The 22,730-nt window shown below is 36.3% G+C and overlaps 1 protein-coding gene across 1 annotated transcript in view; it reads right to left on the bottom strand.

The window, feature by feature from the left end:
• Positions 1–4,490: 4,490 nt before the first annotated feature.
• The window catches only part of LOC120633289, a 188,628-nt gene continuing 170,388 nt past the window's right edge, over positions 4,491–22,730 (bottom strand). The window contains exons 7-17 of the mRNA XM_039903469.1: positions 15,678–15,815; positions 12,355–12,521; positions 10,803–10,938; positions 10,435–10,684; positions 9,796–9,872; positions 9,495–9,626; positions 9,045–9,173; positions 6,972–7,159; positions 6,560–6,695; positions 6,360–6,398; positions 4,491–6,302 (exon numbers count right to left, since the gene is read on the bottom strand). Coding sequence (XP_039759403.1) covers positions 4,491–6,302; positions 6,360–6,398; positions 6,560–6,695; positions 6,972–7,159; positions 9,045–9,173; positions 9,495–9,626; positions 9,796–9,872; positions 10,435–10,684; positions 10,803–10,938; positions 12,355–12,521; positions 15,678–15,815 — 3,204 coding nt within the window. The remainder of the gene's footprint in view (positions 6,303–6,359; positions 6,399–6,559; positions 6,696–6,971; positions 7,160–9,044; positions 9,174–9,494; positions 9,627–9,795; positions 9,873–10,434; positions 10,685–10,802; positions 10,939–12,354; positions 12,522–15,677; positions 15,816–22,730) is intronic.

Raw genomic sequence — 22,730 nt, 5'->3', positions numbered from 1 at the left:
AGTGCTAAAATGGCGGTTGCTGGAAGAAGCAGGATTGATTGAGGGTCAGGAGTCCCTTGTGACTCCAATAGGGCTAACATGCCCATCACGAGATAAATATGTCCAACTTGTCCTATCTCCTGATGCCTAGCTTAGTGCTTATGTACAAAAGACTTTGTGGGGTTAAAATCTCTCTTAGAAACCTTGATCTAGTTCTACTGGTGGACATCCATCAGTTACATCTGAAAACCACGACAAATTTCTCTAACTGTTGTATGTGAGGCATTTTACTCCTTGAAATGCCCCGCTTTTTATGAAATTGCTCCTTAAAACTAAGAAAAAGAAAATTCATGTGCTTACATTACCTACTAAAAAATTGAATAATGGTCCACATGACATCTAAAATAATAGTATAATTAAACATCGACAACACTATAATAAAGTAAAGTAATATAATAAGAAAGTTTATAATACTTAAGTTACAACACAAAGCGGGGGATTTTAGTGGAAATTATGTTTACACTGTTTACATTTACAGTTTTTTTCCTTTTTGATTTACAAATAAAACATTCGACATTTAACAAAAAATGAGATTTTAGTGTTTTTTCTGGAATACGGATAAAATCTTATTTTAAAATTATTTCGTACATCTCTATTGAGATGTACTCTATTAGTTTTTTCCAGTGTTTAATGTATTCATTAAACACTGGAAAAAACTAATAGAAAACCATTTTCTCAAGACTGCCAAAGTTACATCCAGAACAGTTCAGGTCCAGTGGCGTGCACTTCATACATGCACAATAGCACTGCCTACCCTAAAAATGATATATTATAACTCGTATGAACTGGTAAGAAACCCAGTGCAAGCCAATGTTCAAGTCCCACTTACTGTATTATATTTTGCCTGCTATATTTCTTTGTTTGTATGTGGCTCACAAAAACACTGGACTAAACTCTCATGGATATTCGGTTATACGGTTGACTAGGTCTGTACATACTCTTGTGATGGGAAAGTAACAGCACGTCTTCTGCAATATACGAAATAATCCCATAAATTAAATAAGCATTAACACGTGATATAAAAGCACGTCTTTTTTCCCCTAAAATCCACAAAAAAGAACTTAAAACATACATTTAACTATGTCTTTTGAATATTTTTTTTATATTGATAAGTACTTAAATCCTAGATTGGAGAAAAGAATATTTGTGGGTGCCTTATGCTGGATGGCACGAAAACTATTACTAAAAATGCTCTTATAAAATGTTGTTTCGTGAATCAATTTGCATGGTCAATATAATATATTATGTATTTAACTAAAATGTAATTTCATAAAATATCTCAAACAATTAAGTAATAACAATCGTAATAAGTAATAATTTACGTAGATACTTATGAACTTTGACAGATACACGGACAAAAACCAATGCTCGACTTTACTTTTGTTTCTATATCTCTACTTATATAAAGATATGTAATATCCAAGATATTAGTTGGGGAGTTTGTTTGAAATAAACTTTCCAAAAAATATCTTGGACGTTACATAAACCATAAACAGATGTGGTTTTTTTTTTAATAACTCCACTGACGTTATTGTTTGAAAATGAATATTCATATTTAAAAAAATCACAGTAGACAAAACCTACTTAACACTAAAAACAAGAACGTAACTCTTTAAAAAAGAATATGAAATATATTTAATTGACCACACTGATGTCTAAAGTGTAATGTTAGAAGTGCATATAAAAGCCTAAAATTACCCCAGTTTTTAGAGCGAATTATAAAATAGCATGGGCAGAACTCTAAAATCTATTTTTAACCAAAGCCAAAAAGGATAAGTTTTAGCTATCTTATGTAGTTTATTCCTATACGAAATAGTTATAATACCTTTAAACAATAGACGGACGACAATTATAGAATAAAAAATAACTTACTTTTTACCATACTAAGTGATTTTTTAATCTATATGTTAGGGATATATCTATAAGCAGGGTGTTATTTCAATCTGAGTTTTCATTCAAGCGGGGTAATGATAAGTTAATACAGGTAAACGTATATACCCACATCTAACAACCACCCTTAAACGATCATATACATATATTTTTAGTTAATGACTGAATAAGGTTGTGCGTTAATATTCGTCACGAGAATAATATTTTAAATTATTAAGTGAAATGGATTTTAAAAAACTTACGACGGTCACATCTATGCATCCATCTGAATATATCCACATGTGTGTAACATAGTTTGAGCTCTATTTTCTATGTAAATAAAACATATAACCTATAGAAAATAGAGTATCAACTCTGTAGCTATCGGTTGGTGAGTAGTTGTCGTGGTAAACTTTATACACAAATGAATTACTATTACCTATTACATCTAATTGGAACACCATTTATAAAAATAAACAAAAGTTTGCGCTCTCAGCTTTAATAAAATATTACATATTATATGATGGTCATTTATGCAGCGAATATGTTTTGCTTGCTATCAAATATCACACGTAAAAAAAATGTACGTTAAATTGGGTACCTTCAATCTATGTGTGGCATACATATCAAAGATCGATTCGTACTTGTCATTTCAGGATTCAGGACTTCACATATTTCCGCGTCCTGAGACGATTTCATAAATATGGGTGTAAAATGTAAAATCTTATAAAACACTACTGCATTTTTACCAAAAATAAAAAAAAGCTAAGAAATTTATACAGTGCAGAAACGATGAGTATATTCAGAAAAAAACTTGCCGCAAAGCGATTTAGCGTTTCGGTACGATGTCGCGTAGAAACCGATTAGGGGTATGGGTTTAAGAAAACTGCCGTACCCCTAACAAGTTAACCTGTTACCAACCTCGAATGCATCATTTCTTACCATAAGGTGAGGTTGTAGTCAAAAACACATATTGTAAGAAATATAAAATAGTCTATGTTGTATTTTATTTACCGGGAATCATAATCTTTCCAGGGTGATTTAAGTTCCTTACAATAAAAAAGTTATCTCCTGTGATATATATCGTTTCTGCGCTGTATATATTCTAATTTTAAAATTGTACATATACATATATCATTATGTTTATTGCCTTTGAATTATACATATTTATGGTCTACCAATACATCTGTTGTTTGCTATTTCCTATAAATATCAGTAGTTTCATAGCATAATCATTTTATTCACTTTTGGCCTCTGCTTTTTTATTAAGGAAGGCTCATTAATTATAATTGTCAGTGCAATTAAAAATTGATGTTTATATAAAACCCATTTTTATATATATTTTTTACTCAAACCCATTTGTTTGTCGCTATGTTACATTCAAATCGACGGACTTTTATTTAAAATACCTTAATATAAAACATAAATATATATATGACGGTTCAGGGTATAATAAGGATATCCAATCATGTCACACTAAAAGGTTTTAAATATGTACTTATAAATTAAAGGGCGACACAAAGTATTTTATAAAGCATAAATCTAAATAAGCAGTTTGGCACATTAATAAGATATATATTTTAATAAAATAACACTGATACAGAGAAGTTGTTCATAGAAGCGATACAATAATAATCATACAATATATTTTATATATATACTTTAATACAATAAATATTTTTTTTGTAAATGTAAATACTTGTAAGAAATCCAAACAATACTAATGTATTATATAATAATAACGTAATTTAATATTATAATAATTATGTTAAGGCTATCAAAGTATTGGAATTAAACTACAAACATCCAATAACGTTTATTCTAACACCAAAACATGAAATAAATATGCTTTCGTTACAATTATCAGGATATTGATTAGGACTACTTTTTTTCCTTTAGGACTACAAAATAAACATCACCTCTTTAAGTCCGGCATTCTATTAGTTTTACGCGCGATCATGTATAATTTGAAAAATCTTACTAAGAATTTACTCAATTAGTACAAGTAGGTACTTTTTACTACACATAATGCACGTTACTATGTAAAACGTCAAAACGTTACAGTGACCTTTTCTCTTTTTCTCTAAATCGACACAAATGTATAAAGCTCACATTAATGTGCCGATGTGAGTAGGACAAAAATAATTAGTTATGAATTTATCTAAATGACCCTGTGTCAGTCGAAGACTGCGACGCCGTCCGCGGCGAGCCTCGGGATCACTTTCTAAGAAATTTAGAATCTACGCTCTACTACGTAGTCGTTTCAGGCACAGCCTACTTACGGTACCGACAAGACGCCGCATTAAAATTATAATCGAAGTAATACATACAAATTCACTAATTCAATAGAATTTTGGCAGTTACGTTCGGTTCTAGGCGAGAACTAGGGATTGAGTCGGCGACGCGCTGGAGGGTCGCCAGCGTCGCCGCACCGGGGGTGGGCCCACTAAGCTATAACTACATCGGGCCCCATGCGACGCAGCGTGTAGCGCCGGCAGGTGCGGGAGCGCGCGGCGGGAAGGCACGGCGTGGGAGGCGCGGCGGCTTCGGCGCGGCGCTGGGGCCAACGCCGCCGCGCGCAGTCAGAGCGGGAAACAGCGCGCAGCGCGCCGCGGCTCGCTGGCACCGCGCCGGCGCCGCTGCGGCGCTGTACTGTCTGACGGCGACTGCGGCTCCGTGTCACCGCCGCCGCACAGCCGCGCGGGCTCGATCGGCTCCAACTTGTGCATCGACGGCCGACTCGACAGCCTAGCGCCGTCTGCAAGCGGAGTGGACGCACGCCGCTCGGACGTGCTATCCAGTTCTATTCGACCTAATTTCAATGCAAGTGCATACTCAGATCTCTCAATTACGCTCGGAGGCTCGTCCGCGACTGTTGACTCTGCAAATGTAGAGTCAGCAGCGGCCGAATCCGCTCGTAATGAATCACCCTGTGCTGTAAGATACCGTCTAGTGTCGGTTGACGATGGCGAAGTTTCGGCCCGGCGACGCTCCGGTGTTGTAAACACCGAGTCTGAAGCCCAACTTCGGGATTCCGAATTCTGTCGAAAAGTATCATCGACACTCCGTTGGGACGTCCGTCTGCTGGCGCGTGGGCTCTCATCGTCAATCGCGCGAAAGTCGAGAGTGCTTAAATCGAAAGGGCCACCCCGACGTCGCGACCCATCACGTCGAAACGAAGGCCGGTGCGATGAAAATGCTGCGTCGTACAGCTCACAGATGCTAGTGCGATCTGAATGTGGCTCCTCATATAAGGTTAGATTTCGTGTCTCGGTTGCATCGGAGGGTGTTTCATCGCGATTAGACGTGACCTCGCTGCGTTCAGATATATCGAAAGTAAATCTAGCTCCAAATCTGTCGGGACTTAGTAAGGGCGCGGATCTGGAACAATCGTCTGTGGGTTGTGCTTCAGATTCTAGCGGTAGAGGACGTATATTACTTCGCCGCGGAGACGTTTCGTCAGAATCAGTTGAACGATCGGAGCGTGGTGCTTGACAGATGTGGCGGCGAGTCAGCGCAGGCTGGGAACCACATGGTGTCCGCTTGCAGCAATTTCGCTCATGTCTGACATCCGAACCGCTGCTCCCAGTAGATTTTGAATGTGGAGGTCTTCGACGCCGGTCGTCCTCCCGCCCGTACAAGGATGTAAAATCTTCTGAGCAAAATTTTTCAAACAATTCTTGCGAACTCAAACGTGTCGAGCCCGTTGCGTTGTAAAATGCTTCAGTCGGTGAACGTTCTACGCGTTCATAAAGCGCACTCGAGCTAGCTCGTTTTGACTTATCCATTAATCCTAACTTATAAATTCTAGGCAGACGACGTTCGAAAACGCCTTGCGAGTGGGCGCGAGCGGGTACACGAAGTGTCAGCGGAGTATCGCGTCGGTCGAGCACGCGATCCGCAGACGCGCCGCGTGCATTTGCAACTTTATCTATCATTATTGGATCTGCTGGCGGAGAGGCGGCGAACTCTGGTTCGTAATCGTCTTCTTCGGGCGTATCAGCGGATGGACCGGAACGCTCGAATGAACGTTGGCACTCGCACTCCTCATGCTCATCACTGGCGTCGCCTTCGTCGAAAGAGGGCGCGCGAGGTCCGTGCCCAAAGACACGGCGACGTTCCTCGGCCGCACCGTCGTCATCTTCCATACGAATAGAGCGACGAAGAGGAGGTCGATCCCTTCGAGGTCTGCGGGGAGCGTCGACAGTGACAGCGTGCGGCAGTGGAGGACGCGCGATGTTGGGCATGAGCCGGTCGAGCGACAGGCCACGGCGGGGCCGCATCGGTCTGGTTTGCTGGCGCTTGGCGTCTCTCGGCACCGCTGTAGGGCTGGTCTCCTCCGGCGTAGTAGGTAGAGCAGCACCGCGCCCAAATTCAATGAACCAGAGCTCGTCCTTGAGTTCGCACTCTCACTTCTTCTCATTCATATCCTTACTCAAATAATGCAGCACGTAATGTAGAACCAAATCGTAGCAATACTTATATTCAGTCTGCAAAGAAGCGACAATAATGTAACATATAAAAATGTAAAAGTAACATATAAACAGAAATTAAAGGGTACTATGTAGAATGACGGTTATGTGGCCTAGATTGGTTTTATAATATAGTCATAAATAAAAAACACAACGATTACTTTATCATGATAACTTACCATGTTTTCGACGAGCTGCGGACGATGTCGTCGCACAGTTTTCACAGCCTGGAACACGTCGACCTCTCCATGTTTTATCACTTGCTCGATGCAAGCGTTGGCGGCGCAATATACGCCCGCACGACTGCGCCCATCACTACAAAAATTCCAATTCAAAGTTCAAATTTCTTATATATCTGTGTATAGGAAGTATATAAAGATATAAAATATATTAAAATAAGCTTAAAAATATATGTATAAAAACTATAGCAAATCAAGTATAACTGAATTTTAAAAATAATAATTTTACGGTTGGTCGCTTAACGTAATTAGTATATTTAACTGAAATTAATTGAATAGATACAAATATGGCAAGTAAGTATGCATGAACAACGAAGGTACTTAACAATGTTAGTTTGGGACTATTACGTACGGTGAAACAACACAGACGGGCCCGTAGTCGGTGCGCTGTCGCCAACGCTCGACCATATTCATCAGCTCGACGAGGGAGTTGGTGGATGACGGGACTTTGTGTCCCATCGGCCAGCACGTCAGTTGGAACAGCTGGACCGTCTTCGGAGGCGCTTTGACTCCTGCCATCAATTCCGTCAGCGATACAATCTGTTAGGAGATAGCAACGACGTTTTACTTCGACCTCTTATTGGATCATTCCTAACTTTTTCTTAAACCTAACCTGACGACAGGCCCAGATAACATTTGACGGCACGCAATTGTAGAGTCATTATCGAGTATCAGAAAACTGTAACAACAGAGTAAAGAAGAACTCACGAAACTTATTTTAAAGTAGATTCGTAGGCATTTTACTGCAAGAACTCTTAGCGGGTCATTGATAAAATAATAATCGGTAGTAGGTACAATATCTGCGCTGTAAAAATAAGTTGCATTACGATCGTTTTAGTTTGACGTTATAGTGTTTCAATAATCAAATACGTTTATACTGGTTGAGAGGCTATGACTGCAGCTAGGAACCCTACATGCAAAACCATACCACCAAGTAATTAAGTGGTAGTGTTTCCAGGTCTGGTTTACTCAATATTGGGACTTAAATGCAAAAAAGCTGTAACAAAAATCTGGACGTCGCTAAGATTTATTTCAATGGTGCTACCAATCTTTATTTCTAAATCACTATGATCGTGTCTAATTTTATCTATATCTTCCGTTACGTTACGTGACGTCACAAATAAAAATATGGCGTACAGGAGTAACTTTTGAGTTAGTCTATTTTTAGTAAGGCACGGCACGCCTACAAATAAACAGATCGATAGATTTTTAGTTTAATTATGATTGATACTTGTTTGTGAAATTAAAATTTAAAATTTTTATTTATTTTTAATATTCCTACTATAAGAATGACACCAACAGATATGTAAATGCTTGTAAATATACTGTTAAAATATAGTGTTGTATTTAAATATCCTATGTCGATACTGGTTTTGCATGACTATAATTTCCCGGCATTTTCCCGTTCGAATAGAGCCTTGGATATTTTCATTACGAAAAATAATATTTTTTAATACATTTCATGGAAGTTTACAAAACAGAATAACAACTGGGAAATAAATGATGTCGAAACTCGAAATTTTGGTTATTTATCGTGGCAATAAAACCGATAATGGACCATTTTAGCGAACAATAGTAAATCGTTTTCACGCATTGAGTTTGCAAAGTGAAACGTATTTTTGATATTATTTTGAACCTGGTGCAAGACAATCTATATTATAGATAAAGCAGGAGAAACCGCTTGGAACTGCTAATCCATACTTCTATGCTAATATTATAAATGCGAAATTTTTTATGGATATATATTTTTTACTCAATTATGCCAGAAAAGAAGCGATCAGGAATAAATTTAGCACAGAGATAGATTATATTCTGGAATAGTACATAGGCTACTTATTGTCCCAGAAAAAATTACGATTCCCGTGGGATAAATTTGATTCGATTTTCACAAAGCAAGAGATCGACATTTTTATTTGCTTAGCAGTAGTTCAGGGGTCAGAAAATAATTTCAATGTCTACGTCTACGACATAGACATCGAAATTCACCGGGAAAGAAGTCGCGGGAACGTTTAGTGTCCATACTAATTACGACAGTGTGTTTTTTTTCTTTGTTTATTCTACCTTAACGCCCTGACTAAGCGACCTATCGACTTGATTTTTAGCATAGAGTTAGTTGAAAAGACTAGTTGAGAATAACATAGATTACTTTTGGTCCCGGAAAACATCAAGTTGCTAAGGATGGTTTACAAGAACTTATGGCACGTAAAAGGTTCGTATTATGGCACGAAGAATGGTCCTCGATTCACGTTCTATAAAAACAACCAATTTGATTTTTTTAATGTTCTACGTTTAAAAACATCAATGACATCTCATATAGAATAATCACTGCTAGTAACCCGTAACTAACTGGAGTTAGTAGCGTTTAAAGTAAAATACAAACGATTAACTATAATAAACACGTACAGAGGCCAAAAACATGTCTTACTTTCTTGTTAATCCTAAATATCCAAGTCTTTATGTTTGTATAATGGTTATGGGAGACGTGGTCTATTGTGAACACTGGTCCGTATTTCTTAGAGTGTCTCCCTTCCGGCCAGAAGGGGGGATATTGTTGCTGTAACAGAAAAAATACATTACATTTCTATCGAATCTTCGATTCTCTAAAATCACTTTTTGATAAACAGTTGTTTTAGAAAACAATGTTTTAATTTGATTTATAACCTATGTAGTTGCTTCTATTAAAAAGTCGGTCAATAATTTGGTTGACTTTAATGCTTGAAATTTTTCAAAATTCAAATTCCAAAATTCCATCATCTAGGCGTTCATACATATTTGTTCACACATCACATTGAGTGTGTACTTACGTACGTACGTAAATTGATGGATTGACTGAAAGTATCTAGATGCTTTAGATAAGCCTAATGTACGGACTTACAGAATTTTTCTGTGGCACACACAAGACCACGACTGCAGCGCATTCGTAGTCATAGACTAGAGACCAAAACTCTCCCTGCGTTAGTACTAAAGGCCATTCCGTCACTATGTACTCTCGAGGTTTTGTGTAACCCTGAAAAGAGGAAACTTTTAGCAATGTCTTCGGCTTCGGCGGAAGAACTGTAAATTGGTCATGATCAGGATAAATCATAAATCAGATGTTGTATTGATCAAAAAGCGGAACGGTCTATGCAGAATCAAACAGTATATTCTTTAAATTATTACAGTAGTAAAATACTCACATCCACGAACACAGCATTGATGTAGTCTGTAAAACTATTGCCTTGGAAGGATGTCAAATATGGGCGAAAATTATCCGCTGGAAAAAAAATAACTTTGTATTGCAATCTGATTCTTAAAGATTTTATGATCAATAAATTCTAAAATATAGGACATTTCGAGCCAAAATAGTTTGAAAATGCAAAAAGAACGAACTATCCAATGCCAATATGTTATGAAAATGACGAAGACCAATGATTACGAGTCATAAACATTCGTGGTCAAAAGATTTTGCTCTATTTTCCAGAAACCATTTTTTTCTGTATTTATGATTATTAACAAAGTCTATTTTCCATTTCCATAAAAATAAATAAAAAATAAAATAAATATACTAAGACAATACACACATCGCCATCTAGCCCCAAAGTAAGCGTAGCTTGTGTTATGGGTACTAAGACGACTGATGAATATTTTTATGAATAATATACATAAATACTTAGAATATATATATAGACACACAGACACTGAAAAACATTCATGCTCATCACACAAACATTTTCCAGCAGTGGGAATCGAACCCACGGCCTTGGACTCAGAAAGCAGGGCCGCTGCAAACTGCGCCAATCGGCCGTCAAAATAAAATAAAACTATAGCCAACTTACGTGGAACTACAAGAACATCTCTATTCTTTTCTCTATTATCTCCCCTGTGCCCACCAGCACAGTCTCCTATAGTGAATCTTGGTGTCTGTTTACAAATTTGCTGGTACTCCTTCTGATACTCATTCAATTTGGTCACTGGATCCCTCTGGGATTTTTGTTTCAGTCTTTGTGACAGTTCTGATACTGGAAACCAGGAAACTCCGCAAACAACGTGCTCCTCTAACGTATCATAGACGAATTTGTATTGCTCCTATGAAAGATGTTACAAAATATGTATGTTGACTACAAAATAGAGTAGGCATATTTAAATTCGAATCAATTAAACTGGTAAACCTAAGAGTTTGTTTTAAATAAAAAGACTTTCATACCTCGTTTTCTATAAGGCCTTTTCTGGATTGTCTCAATTTCTTTAAATATCCGAAGACATCAAAGCAGTCTTCTTCTTCGGCTAATTCTAAATTCGCATCAACCGCTAAATACACGCCCGAACGCCCGCCACCGTCACTAAAATTAAAATTAAGCGATGTTATACCTTTTCGAGGCAGCTAATTGAAATTACACTGTCGTCGTTCATTTGAAGCAGTTTTAAGTTAATATTTTTTACAGCGTGTTTTAATGAGCGCCACCTTTGACCCTTTATTCCGTTAATTAATTTGATATGCATAAATTTTGCTAATTAACCGCCAAAATAACTGTCCATAAATTTGTTTGTTTTTAATTAAAAAAACGATGTGGAAACGATACTTGTTCACTTTCTTTATATTCTTGAAAACATTGTTAAAATGATTCTAATTACTCTGGCCTGGGATTTTTTTAAATAGGTTTAAACAATCGATTGCTAGTAGCCTTCACAATCTCGTGGAGATCATTTATAACTTCTCACTGCAATTGATAAATGACTAGGAGAATTACTCTGGTGTTCAAAATATTTATATCATATACGACGAAAATACAAGTACAATGAGTTAGGGTAAAATACATATAATTATATATGTATTTTGGTTGAAAAATGTTATGTGTATGTATGTACTATTTACTGTTAATGTATGTTTCCTTCAGTATTTCCTCTGTATCTTTGCATGTTAATGTTTTCTTGGCTGTTCAATCATGAGTTGTTTAAGGTTAAAAGACTTAGAGCGACATGTGTGTAAAAACTCTTCTTCGAAATGTTGATTTGTTCTTAATAACTTGTCTACGTTATTTTTATTGTCGTTAGAAAAACCATGATGAGAATGAAGTTATTCAGGGTTTATACAACCCGTATTGGAGGGGATTTTTTCCATTTTACGCCATGTACCTGCTTTATGCATACCCTGGTCAAAAACCTTATGCACGCTACTGAAGGGTCTCCTCCCAGAATGAGGAGAGTTAGAGAATCCACCACACTGGCCAAGTGCTGATTAAAAGACTTCACACCTTTGAAAACGTTATGGAGTTAACGTTACCCTCAGGCATGCAGGTATCCTCACGATGTTTATCTTCACCGTTAAAGCTAGTGATATTCTTAATTCCTTAAAGGAGAATGCCGTATTGAGTATGGGATTTGGTTTCACATAGTACTTATAAGGTGCCTTCTTGGAATTTATCTCGTTTTGAAGGATTTAATAATAACAATACATTACCAAAAACATTAAAACTCTAGTTAGCCGGATTTCAGAGTTACATGCAAATGAAGTTCGTGAATTAAGGTTATTGACGCATAATAATAGTATATTATTAATAATCGCATGTGTCAATGATGCGATTATTGTACCTACCTATTGATGGTACTGTTCACAATATATTAGAACCACTAATCTATTTCAATAAAAGATTTTTTAACCGTCGAAGTTAAGGCTTGGGATTTGAGAGCTTGTTAAATGAGGCACCAAACGAAACCGTGTTCCCGCATTTTCCTTTAAATTACTTCTAAACGCTTACTTGCAATGTACAAGCATAGGGCCTGTCACAGAGTTGGTGGCGAGCCTTCTTCCGACGACTGCTCGAACTCGTCTCCTGAACTCTAGTAATGCGTTGCTGAATGGACACGTGTGAGAGTGCCATTGGGTGTAATGAAACTGGAGGATGAATCTTTCTTCGACAACCACCTGTGTTAACAAAACGTAAAAGTATTCTTACTTAAAAAATACAATTTTTAAAATCACTCGCATATAAAAATCGCGTGTCGCGGTTTTTGTGGTATCTCTCTGTACCAGCTGGATCGATTTAGAAGATTTTTTAACACGTTCATTTCTACCTTGTTCTTACATATTCGAACATATTCGATGTTGAACGTACATTACGTTTTCCTGGACCTCCCTACCTAGTCAATATTATATAAAACTTTTTTTTCTTCTCTTATTTGAGATCAGACTCTTGACTATAATCTGATTTAAGGAATTTATTTGTGGGTTTGGGTCATCTTTAAAAATAAAGTATAATGTACTCACTACTCTCTACTTTGCTAATATTTTGTATGCAATGAACGCATCATAAGTGCGATCCATGTACCTACTTTAATAAAGAAACATTTGACTTTGATTTTGTTAATGTTATGTTAGCTAATCGTGTCCTTTTCAGACGGAACGTGCAATAACTATATACCTAAAACTTGAATGCAATAATAACGTATTAAATCATTGACTTGTAATAAATATACAAGACAAAACGTATTGTTACTAAAGACGCCATAAAAATGGCGAAAGCAAAACCTCATGGGGTTGTTCTATTTGGGACAGGAAACGTGTTAATGTTTATTTGGTAGATATGAGAATACGTCGTAAAGTCTACTTCATATCGCAAGGTGATTAAGCTGAAATCCAGATTTGTTTCCATGTTTTTTTTTCATTTGGCATCTAAAAGTGGAAGTTTGATTTAAATTGCATATTTTACGCGAAGGCAGAGAACTGTTATTTAATAAAAATACAAATGATAATAAAACAACGCAATGTGTCATTTGTAGTGGCATATATACCTTTGATCAGAGAACCGAATCTGGAATGTTTCCTACTAGACAGTGTTAACAGTGGGAAAGCATTCTTCAGGCCATTATTGTCGGAGAGATGCGTTTTTAAATCCCGCTGCTCTTAACATTTTAATTATATACTTTTAAAAATTATATATTGGTTAATTCCATTCTCTAAGTGAAGGTAAAAACACTTTCATAAAAAGCATCAGAATAATTAACGTTGGAAACAGAAATTTCCTAAATATAACTAACTCTACAGAAAGTGAAATTATAATTTCACCTCGTGAGTAGGAAACTGAACTAACTTTATAAAGTGAAGCAAAATCAAGACTGACTGTGTAAACTCTAGCGGTAAATATAACATTTGACTTCATTCTAATGCATCTTAAAAGTGTACATATAATAAAGCTGACATGGTTACATTTCTTCACATAGCAATTTTGTCGGGCTTTTGTTATCAGAATATGGACGAAATGTATCTATAATAAACGTAAATGAACCAACAAAGCAAACATTTACACACTCTTAGTGCAACATAATATCCCCGATACGCTAAAACGTTGCTGAAACCTCCTTCTATACAGAAGAGAAATCTTATTTTTCCTTACTTAATATAACGTGGGATTAAACGGCAAGATACTTTATCAAGCTCAGCAAAATACTCGCAAACGCTTTCTGTCTCACATTACCGTCTCTGTTGCTTTGTCCACTATTGCCTTTTGTGTTATTTCTCTGTCTTGCAGTTTCGTTTTTACTTTTTAGACAGAAGTATTTCTATTCAAATTACGTACATGATATTATCGTTAAAATATTTTTGCTAACAACGAATTTCATTTTTATTGCTCTACCACCCTCAGCCTTTCGACTTCCCAATACTTAAGCTCATTAACTTCCAAATTGATTCTTCCGTCTTGCTCTCGCTCATTACTATAAATACTCGCGTTAATACCAGATTAAAATATTTTAAACCCTTTGCCCTAAGTGTCTACAAGAACAATACTTCCTATTACAACCCCTAAGTTCACGTGTGCCGCCTTTATAATGATTTAGTATCAAGTAATCGTAATATTGTCATTTTTAACAAAAGGATAAATATTTAAAAAAATCAAATTATTAAGCACTATTCCACATAATCTTTAGGGAAATGATATATATATTATTTTTTAAGTGTTTCTTTTTTGCTTCAACTTTAATTGTATCTTTATTTTCTGTTTAATTTAATTCCAAGTTGTGTACACATACTTTGGGTTGTAGCTTAGAACAAAACTTGTTATTACTTATATTTAGATCTACTTTTAGTTATTACCTGTTTTGTGTACCTAATAACAATAAACAACAAACAATGCTCTAAACAAGCCTCTTGTCTAAACTAAGGCAACCACGCTTCTGCAATAGTGATTGGTGGGCTTTAACGACTGTTATCACTAGCTAGTGAAACTATGCTCTCGGAGGCACGGGGTTGACACCGCCAATTTCCTATTCGGACTGGAATTACAGAAAAACCCAATTTCTTGCAAGTTTTGAACCGGAGATTTGAACGCAGGACCTCGTGAGCAGTAGCTAAACAAGCTAACCACCAATGAGGCATTATTGCTCTACTGTCACAACACTTATTTAATAAGTTTCAGGTTTCATTTTAGATTTGTTTTCAAAATACAGGTGACCATTTTGATTTAACATAAACAGTATTGTGTTGAAATCGAAAGTTGTTTCAGGGTACGACCTTGCGAGACAAGTGGAAACGAACAAAGTTTGTTACTCTACTGAAAGCGCTCGGATATAAATAGACCTTAGACAAGTTTGTTTCCTTTACATACAACCGAAAGTAAAACCTTCCCTGGTGAAATAGCAATATCAGCATAACCAAATAAATGGTAGTACCACGGGTCATTTCCGAATTGTTTAGCTTTGGGGTACTCGCCTTAAGGCATTGCTTCCTTACCCGGAACTTGTTTTTTTTATTCCACTGCAAGCTAGCCTTCTACTGTGATCTCACCTTCTGGTATGTGATGGTGCAGTCTAAGATGGTAACGCGCTAATCTGTTTGGAGTAATATTAAACCGATACTCCTAATCGGTTTCTACGTGTCATCGTACCGGAATGCTATTTCGCACGTCTTTGACAGAAGCCTTTAAACAGACCAGACCAGCGAAAATTCAGCAATTATAAATTCTTGAATTGCACCTTCCGGGGATCGAACCTTGGACCTCCCACTTCAAACCACAGCGTTCACAGCTGTGCCAGGGAGGCCGTTGAAGTTTATATCATGGAATAAAATAATAACAAAACAACATACATCTTTTTCAGTCTTGTAGAGTCGGAAAGTGCGGATGTGGAAGTTCGCAAGCTCCTCTTCCTGAACGATACCGACGCTGATGTCACCATAGGTCTCGTCCTTTTCCTTGTTCGGAGGCCAGTATTGGACGCACATCACCTGCAGACAAGAAGCACAATTAACTATTGTTTGAGGGCTTCACAAATAATTATTACGACAATATAAAGGACATACACCACGGATATACAGCAAGGACATATAAAGGACATTGACCATACACGGGTCATGGTGTGTCATATTTGATACTTGAAATAAAATTTTTGAATTCAGTTCGGGACTACAAAAAAAGTTCTTCCAATGCCGAGTTTTAATTTGTGTCATTTTCATAAAACATAAAAGGCAATTGTTTTTTTTTTAACATAACCCTGTGGTAACAAGATAAGTTCATATCATAATTTACACCCCATTGCCATTTGAAATTATTGACATGGTTTCACATACTTAAGGCTTACATGGTCTAACAAATAACCATAGCACAGGAAGAAGTCGAAAGAGTTATAAATAAATAAAATACACACAAAGTAAGCGTAGCTTGTGTATTGGGTACGAAGATAATTGTTGAATAATATACACAAATACTTATAATATACAGATAACACCCAGCATCGAAAAACAATGATGTTCATCACACAAACATTTTACCAACACAACATACAACATATTTGTGGGAATCGAACCCACGACCTTGGACTCAGAAAGCAGTGTCACTGCCTTGCCACCCCATCCTCCTACTTACTTCGTTTCCCCCTCTCAAAGTTAAGCCAAAGTCAAAACTTTACTTTGACTTTGAGGGAGGAAACTTCATTCAAATAGGCCTATAGCAGGCACTTTTGATGAATATTTTTCTATGGTAATGAATAATAATATAAATGCAAAAGTATATTTGTTTGTTTGTCCTTCTTTAACGCACTGAATAAGCAACCAATCAACTTCATTTTTGGCAAAGATTTAGATGAAAGGTTTGAGAGTTACAAAGGCTACTTTTTATTCCAGGAAAACTAATGGATTCTACGGGATTTAAAAAAAAAACGTAATAAATGCGGTCAAAGAAAGCCGCCAACAGCAAATTTTCCATATTTGTAAAAATTAAACCACCAAACGCGCCTGGTAAAACGGAGTTAAATTTAGAGCTAAACCATTAAAAAATAATAAACTCCTTCATCGTACTGATCTAAAACGCGTAGCTCTTTTATAAATAAAAGTAAGATAAGTGGCTGTAGAATCTCCCACTTGTATGGGAATCATTCTGAGTGGCATCCAAATAGAATAAGCAAAGACATCGCGGCCCTACGGTACAACTGAAACGAAATAAGATTTTTTCTTATGTGAGGCTTTTCCCATAATAATGCCGCCTTCCTAAAAACGCAGTTAAACAATCATACAGATAATAAACAGTCATTTCAGTCAACGTCAGAACTTACGAACAAACCCGCACAGCAGGAACTTATGTGTTAGTATTTTAAACAAATCTTACCGATGGTAAATATTTGGATAATTTTTTTTTTGACAGAAATGAATCGACTTTGTTATACAACTAAAAAGCACGAAATATATATTTTCTACAACGTTTTTGAGTCGGTGCCAAGTAAAATTTTGTAAACAGTTCTGAGGAAACAAAACAAAAGGCAACCGAATTGATAACCTTATTTTGTTAAAAAGCACATAACATACTTAAAAGAGAGAGGAATACGGCTCAATGCTGTGCAGCTGCATTCCTCTTTTAGTTGTTATTTTGACATGCCCATAAAAAAAAATGATGATTTAAAACGCACAACCCTGTTATAAAAAGAAAGTACGAAGAGAATCTGTAGGTTTCCGCAGTGCACACTGGGCGTTAAGTATGGTGTGTAGTGAAAAAAGAATGAGCTAAGACATCGCAACACTGATGTACAGCTATAATTAAATTTTCATCACATTAATACATACTATAGGTGAAAATTTAAATGATTGTTTTACCATCTGTTGTTCTTCTGTAGTCATCATATATGAACACTCGGACGACCAAATTTCGCATTGAACAGCGACCCTGCTTTCTGAGTCCAAGGCTGTGGGTTCGATTCCCACAACTGAAAAATCTTTGCGATGAACATGAATGTTTTCCAGTGTCTGCGTATTATAAGTATTTATGTATATTATTTACGCTTACTTTGGGTCTAATGTCGATGTGTACACTGTCGTATTATATTTATATATTTATTTATTCTATTTTTCCAAGAAAGTTGTAAAATAAAGCTTTGTAAAATATTGAATACTGTAAGAATATGTAATTTGTATTTTTATTTATTTCTTTAAAATGTTTACAAACCTTTGCTTTAAGGTTTGTATGGCGGCTTCTGAACTGTATGATCGCTAAGCTGCGCTACGAAGTATGAAGGCACGGTCAAATGAAGAGAAAATATTCGCTCAAGTATTCCTTCCACTTTATTGAGGTTGGGGAGCGTCTATCTGGTTATTTAGCGAACAAATTGTTTGACATTTTTGTCTCGATGAAAACTTTTCTCCTACTCGGACGACGTAAGTTATATTGAAATTTTCGCTCTTTATTATGAATCTTATTAACTTTCATCGTTTATTTCTAAATATTATGGTTTTGGAAGGCTCCCTAGCGCATCGGTGCGATCTGTGGGACCGCATCATGACTCACCAGTGTGTGAGATTGCAGCCAAGGGGCAAGGGCTAACTTTATTGGAATAAAAAAGAAAAAATATATCGCATTTTAAATTTGTCATATTGCATTGTATTCTAGTAATCCAGACCTTTCTTTTTATTTCAATATAGGTATTGAGGGAGTTGTGAAAAAATATGTAATCCGTCATATTGTGGCGGCCATCTTAAACCGTTTTTCACCAACTAAAAACACACCTGACTAACTCAAGGTAAAAAAAACCTGAATCAAAATACGCACTGACACACACATACACACACATAAACATCTTATAACACCCCATCGTTTTTGGATTGGGGGTTAAAAATACGTGTCGCATGAAAATACTTCCTTGCCAGATAAGTCTGTGTCCCAGAGTAGGGTCAAATGAAAGAAAATATTAAAATATTCGCTGAAACATCAGCCCGCTTTGCGACGTCGGGGACGCATCCCTCGGGTTTACATAATAAACAAATTGTTTTACATTTTGTCTAGGTAAAAGGTTGTTCGGCACGCTAAGTGTTTTGCTTTTTAATGAACAATTTAGGAGCTGTTATCGTTACTTAAGATAATATTATTTTACCTATAGTATTTTCAATAATGATCGAGACAAGTCGAAGGTGGTAAGCAAATAAAGTAATATTATACATTACATATTTCTTCCATGCTGTCAACTGCATTTGAAAGTGTCATACCGCGTAAATACACTTTAATAAATTAATTTAATTGATAATCTAGTCCAGAAAACCTGTTATCTAAAATAACTAATACGCAAAATTTTAATGAATTAGTGTTCAATAAATACCATTTTGCGTCATTAAAGTCAATACTTTTGTAACCTTAGTTTAAGGTTTGCATTTGCATTACATAATAGATAAAATTATATAAACATGATGGCGGTAAGAAAAAACCTTCATTTTAATATGGTGTGTGGCTGAATGGAAAACTGTAGTTTCAAATAACCTAATATTACTAGCTTTGATTTGTGAATGTTGTACTTCAGATTTTTGACTAAGAAATGTCCCACCAAAAGCGCTAGCTATAGAATTGATAATAAATTGTTGCTTTGAATCAATATTTATCATTAATTTTATTCAAACTTTTACAGCTTTCATTGCAAAATAAAATTTTACTGTACGCAAAGTACGAATTTAAAGCGAACAACATTAGGTATATTTTACTTTGACATCGAAACTTGATAAAGAATTTTCTATTGCGAGACTGTTTTTTTGGCGAGTGGAAAAGCTTTCTTGGTTAGGACGGAGGTTATGTTAGACTCCCCCTTCTGTAGGGGGTATACACAAACTAAAAACTACCACGGCATGTCCCTCTTGTTGGCTTTTTTACACGCTCGGGTAACCCGTTGCATTCCTACCGGACTACCAACCACCCCAACAGATTGCTTGGGCTTCCCGCGCTAATAAGAGGGGATCGGGACAGCTGAAACCCCGCCTCAGACCGTAGAGAGGTTTGTGTAGTGACGGGTAGCTAGCTTAATAGCTATTGCGAACTTACATATGGATTGTGATCAGAAAAGATGGCGTGTAAACGCGGTTAGCCTAAACAGATCACTAAGAAAAATTCAATAATATTATATTGCACGCTTTTTCCCAGCGAAACATAACGTAATAATATTTCCTCATATAAAGAGGGGTCGAACCGCAGAAATAGCGGCATGCTATGATGGCACGGCCAAATGAGGTGAAAAAACTCGCTCAAGGCTTATTGAGGCGGGAGTCTCTACCGGGCTGTAAAATAAAAGTAATAATATTTTGCTAACGGTAAAAATGATGCCCTCATTTTTTCCAGAGGTTAAAAACAATTTGATTATGCTTTCCTTCATATGAAATAAAATTTTATCGATATCGACAAAGAGGATATAGAAATTGCGACATAATTATTTATGTCTTTTGACAAATATGACAAAATCTTTTTCACAAGCGGCAGTAGCCCAAAAGTTAGACTTTGACTTCACTTTCGGGGGGCCGAGTTTGAATCCCAGCACCTCTAACTTTTTGACGTTATTAAGCAATTTAAATATCACTTGCTTTCACGGTGGAGGAAAACATAAGATCGAGAGGAAATCTGCATGCCTGAGAGTTCTTCTAATGTTCTCATATTTTACTAAAATCTAAAATCTCTGTGCCAATGTTTATCCAGATCTGCTGAGCCTTTCTGGCGTTTTTGAGTAATGAACATCCATCCAAACTTTCACATTTATAAGAAGAGTAAGATAGATCAGTTTTTTAAATGTTCTGCTGAAGTGTATCTCTCTTTATTTCACTCACATATATAATAGAAAAGATTATATAAAAATGATGGCGGTAAGAAAAATTATTCATTTTATTATGGTCTGGGCTGAATGGGAAACTGTAGTTTCAATTTTGTTTGTAAATGTAAATTAAGTGTTCGAATTTAATTGTTTGTGGACGAGTTAATGAGATTAATGTGGGAATAACAGGCATAATAAATTATACTTTTTAATTATAGTGCTCAATTTTATAAGTTATTTATTATGATGGCCCATTGGTGATATTTAATTATTTTAATTTAATATGTTTACCAGAATATTGCTCATTATTCTATTTTATATTTAATTACGAATGAGGAGATCCGACGAGGACGACGGATGCCATCTAGCGGGTAGAGGGAGCCTCTGGACACAAGCGGCACAAGACTGTTATTTTTATTATAAATAAATTCTTTATAGCACAACCAAAAAAAATACGAAAAAAAACACAATATATAAAAACAAAAAAAATAGTTTAGGTGTGCAAAGGCAGTCTTACCGCTTAATCTTTTTAATTCTAATAAGGAACGGGTTGGTGCGGCAATAATTTTACCTAATAAAAATATTGCAAAATATACTTAGGAATTATAAATTTCTGAATTTTCTCTGGGATGTTGGGATGCTTTGGCCGTGGTTGGTTTCCGCGTTACCGACAAAGTCATGGCGCCAGACGATTTAGCCGGAGATAATTTTTCGTACAACCCCGCGTAGAAAAGAAAAAGGGGTATGGGTTCTATGAAGCGGTGATGGCCCAGTAGGTAGGACTCCGAATCCCAGAACGTACCTCTAACTTTTCTAAATTTGTTATTATGTGCGTGTTAAGTAACTACTAGGGGGGCCGAATCTGAACCCCAGCTCACATATCACAAGCTTCAACGGTGAAGGAAAACATCGTGAGAAAACCTGCATGTTGACAGTTCTCCATAATGAATACTTTAACCCCCTTATCATTGTAGGAGGAGACCCGAGCCCTAAAGTGGGCCAGTAATGGGTTGCTGATGGTGATGAACCTTTACCAGGTTAGCCCGCTATCATTCTAGACTGCATAGTGACCAACAGGTGATATTAAAGTCAAGAGCGAACTTGTCGCAGAACAAAAAAAAAATACTTTAAGTTACTAACTCCTGAACCAAGTTCTACATTTTTGCATCGTATATTTCTAGTGCATTAGCATCGCCAACCGATGACTACGATCCCGTATAACCGTAGGGTTATGCTCACTAATTCGTTTCCCACAAAAGAGGGTGTCGTTTTGTAAAGTCGTCTCCACACTCTTGCCAAGGCACTACTTTAGTTGCATTCATCGTATGTTTCAATTTTTCCAGAGATGTTTCCCTCATAGCGTGATTGTCCAATGTACCTCATTAAAGAGAATCTCAATATTCCTATTCTTGGTACTTATAGATCATCTCATCCTATCTGGCCGTTGTTTGTCGTCATAAGAATAAGTAACTATCGGTTTATATCTACGAAACAAAGGAAGTTTACAGCATGACTGACGTTTAGTTTATTTTTGGAATTTGCGCCAAAGTGACGTCAGATTGGTTCGAATAATTTTAATTACCCAGTTCAGTTAAAACAAATAAACGTGAAAATGCACATTAAGGATTGGTCGGTTTTCATCAAAAATACCGATGTAGTTTGACCGTCTCCTTCAATGTTTAGAGGTTCTATATAGGTACTACCTAGAGCACTTTCCAACAATTAAATTTACGCAAAGCGTCACCCTACATAGTTAATTGTAAGGTAAAACGGATTCACATAACTCAAACATTACTAGTTAGCATTGTAGGTACTAAAATTAGTGCTTCGATTTGTCTCGTACGGGTATGACCCTATCGCCTTCTGTATAATGCAAAATTACAAATAGACATCAAAAACGTGAATTTATCTCTATCACACAGGAAATAGTTTGTAGGTATATAAGTAATAGTGTGACTATATAATAGTGTACAATATCACCTATATGATGTTGCGAGCAGAATACACATCACACACTGTGTTATGTTTGTTTTATTCGCGTTATGTGTAATGTAGCATTGCATCGTAATGTCTACCAAGCATGCGGATTGCGAATGCC

This window comes from Pararge aegeria, chromosome 21 (assembly GCF_905163445.1).
Source record: "Pararge aegeria chromosome 21, ilParAegt1.1, whole genome shotgun sequence".
Classification (NCBI taxonomy): Eukaryota; Metazoa; Arthropoda; class Insecta; order Lepidoptera; family Nymphalidae; genus Pararge; species Pararge aegeria.
This window is presented reverse-complemented; position numbering and strand designations above follow the sequence as displayed.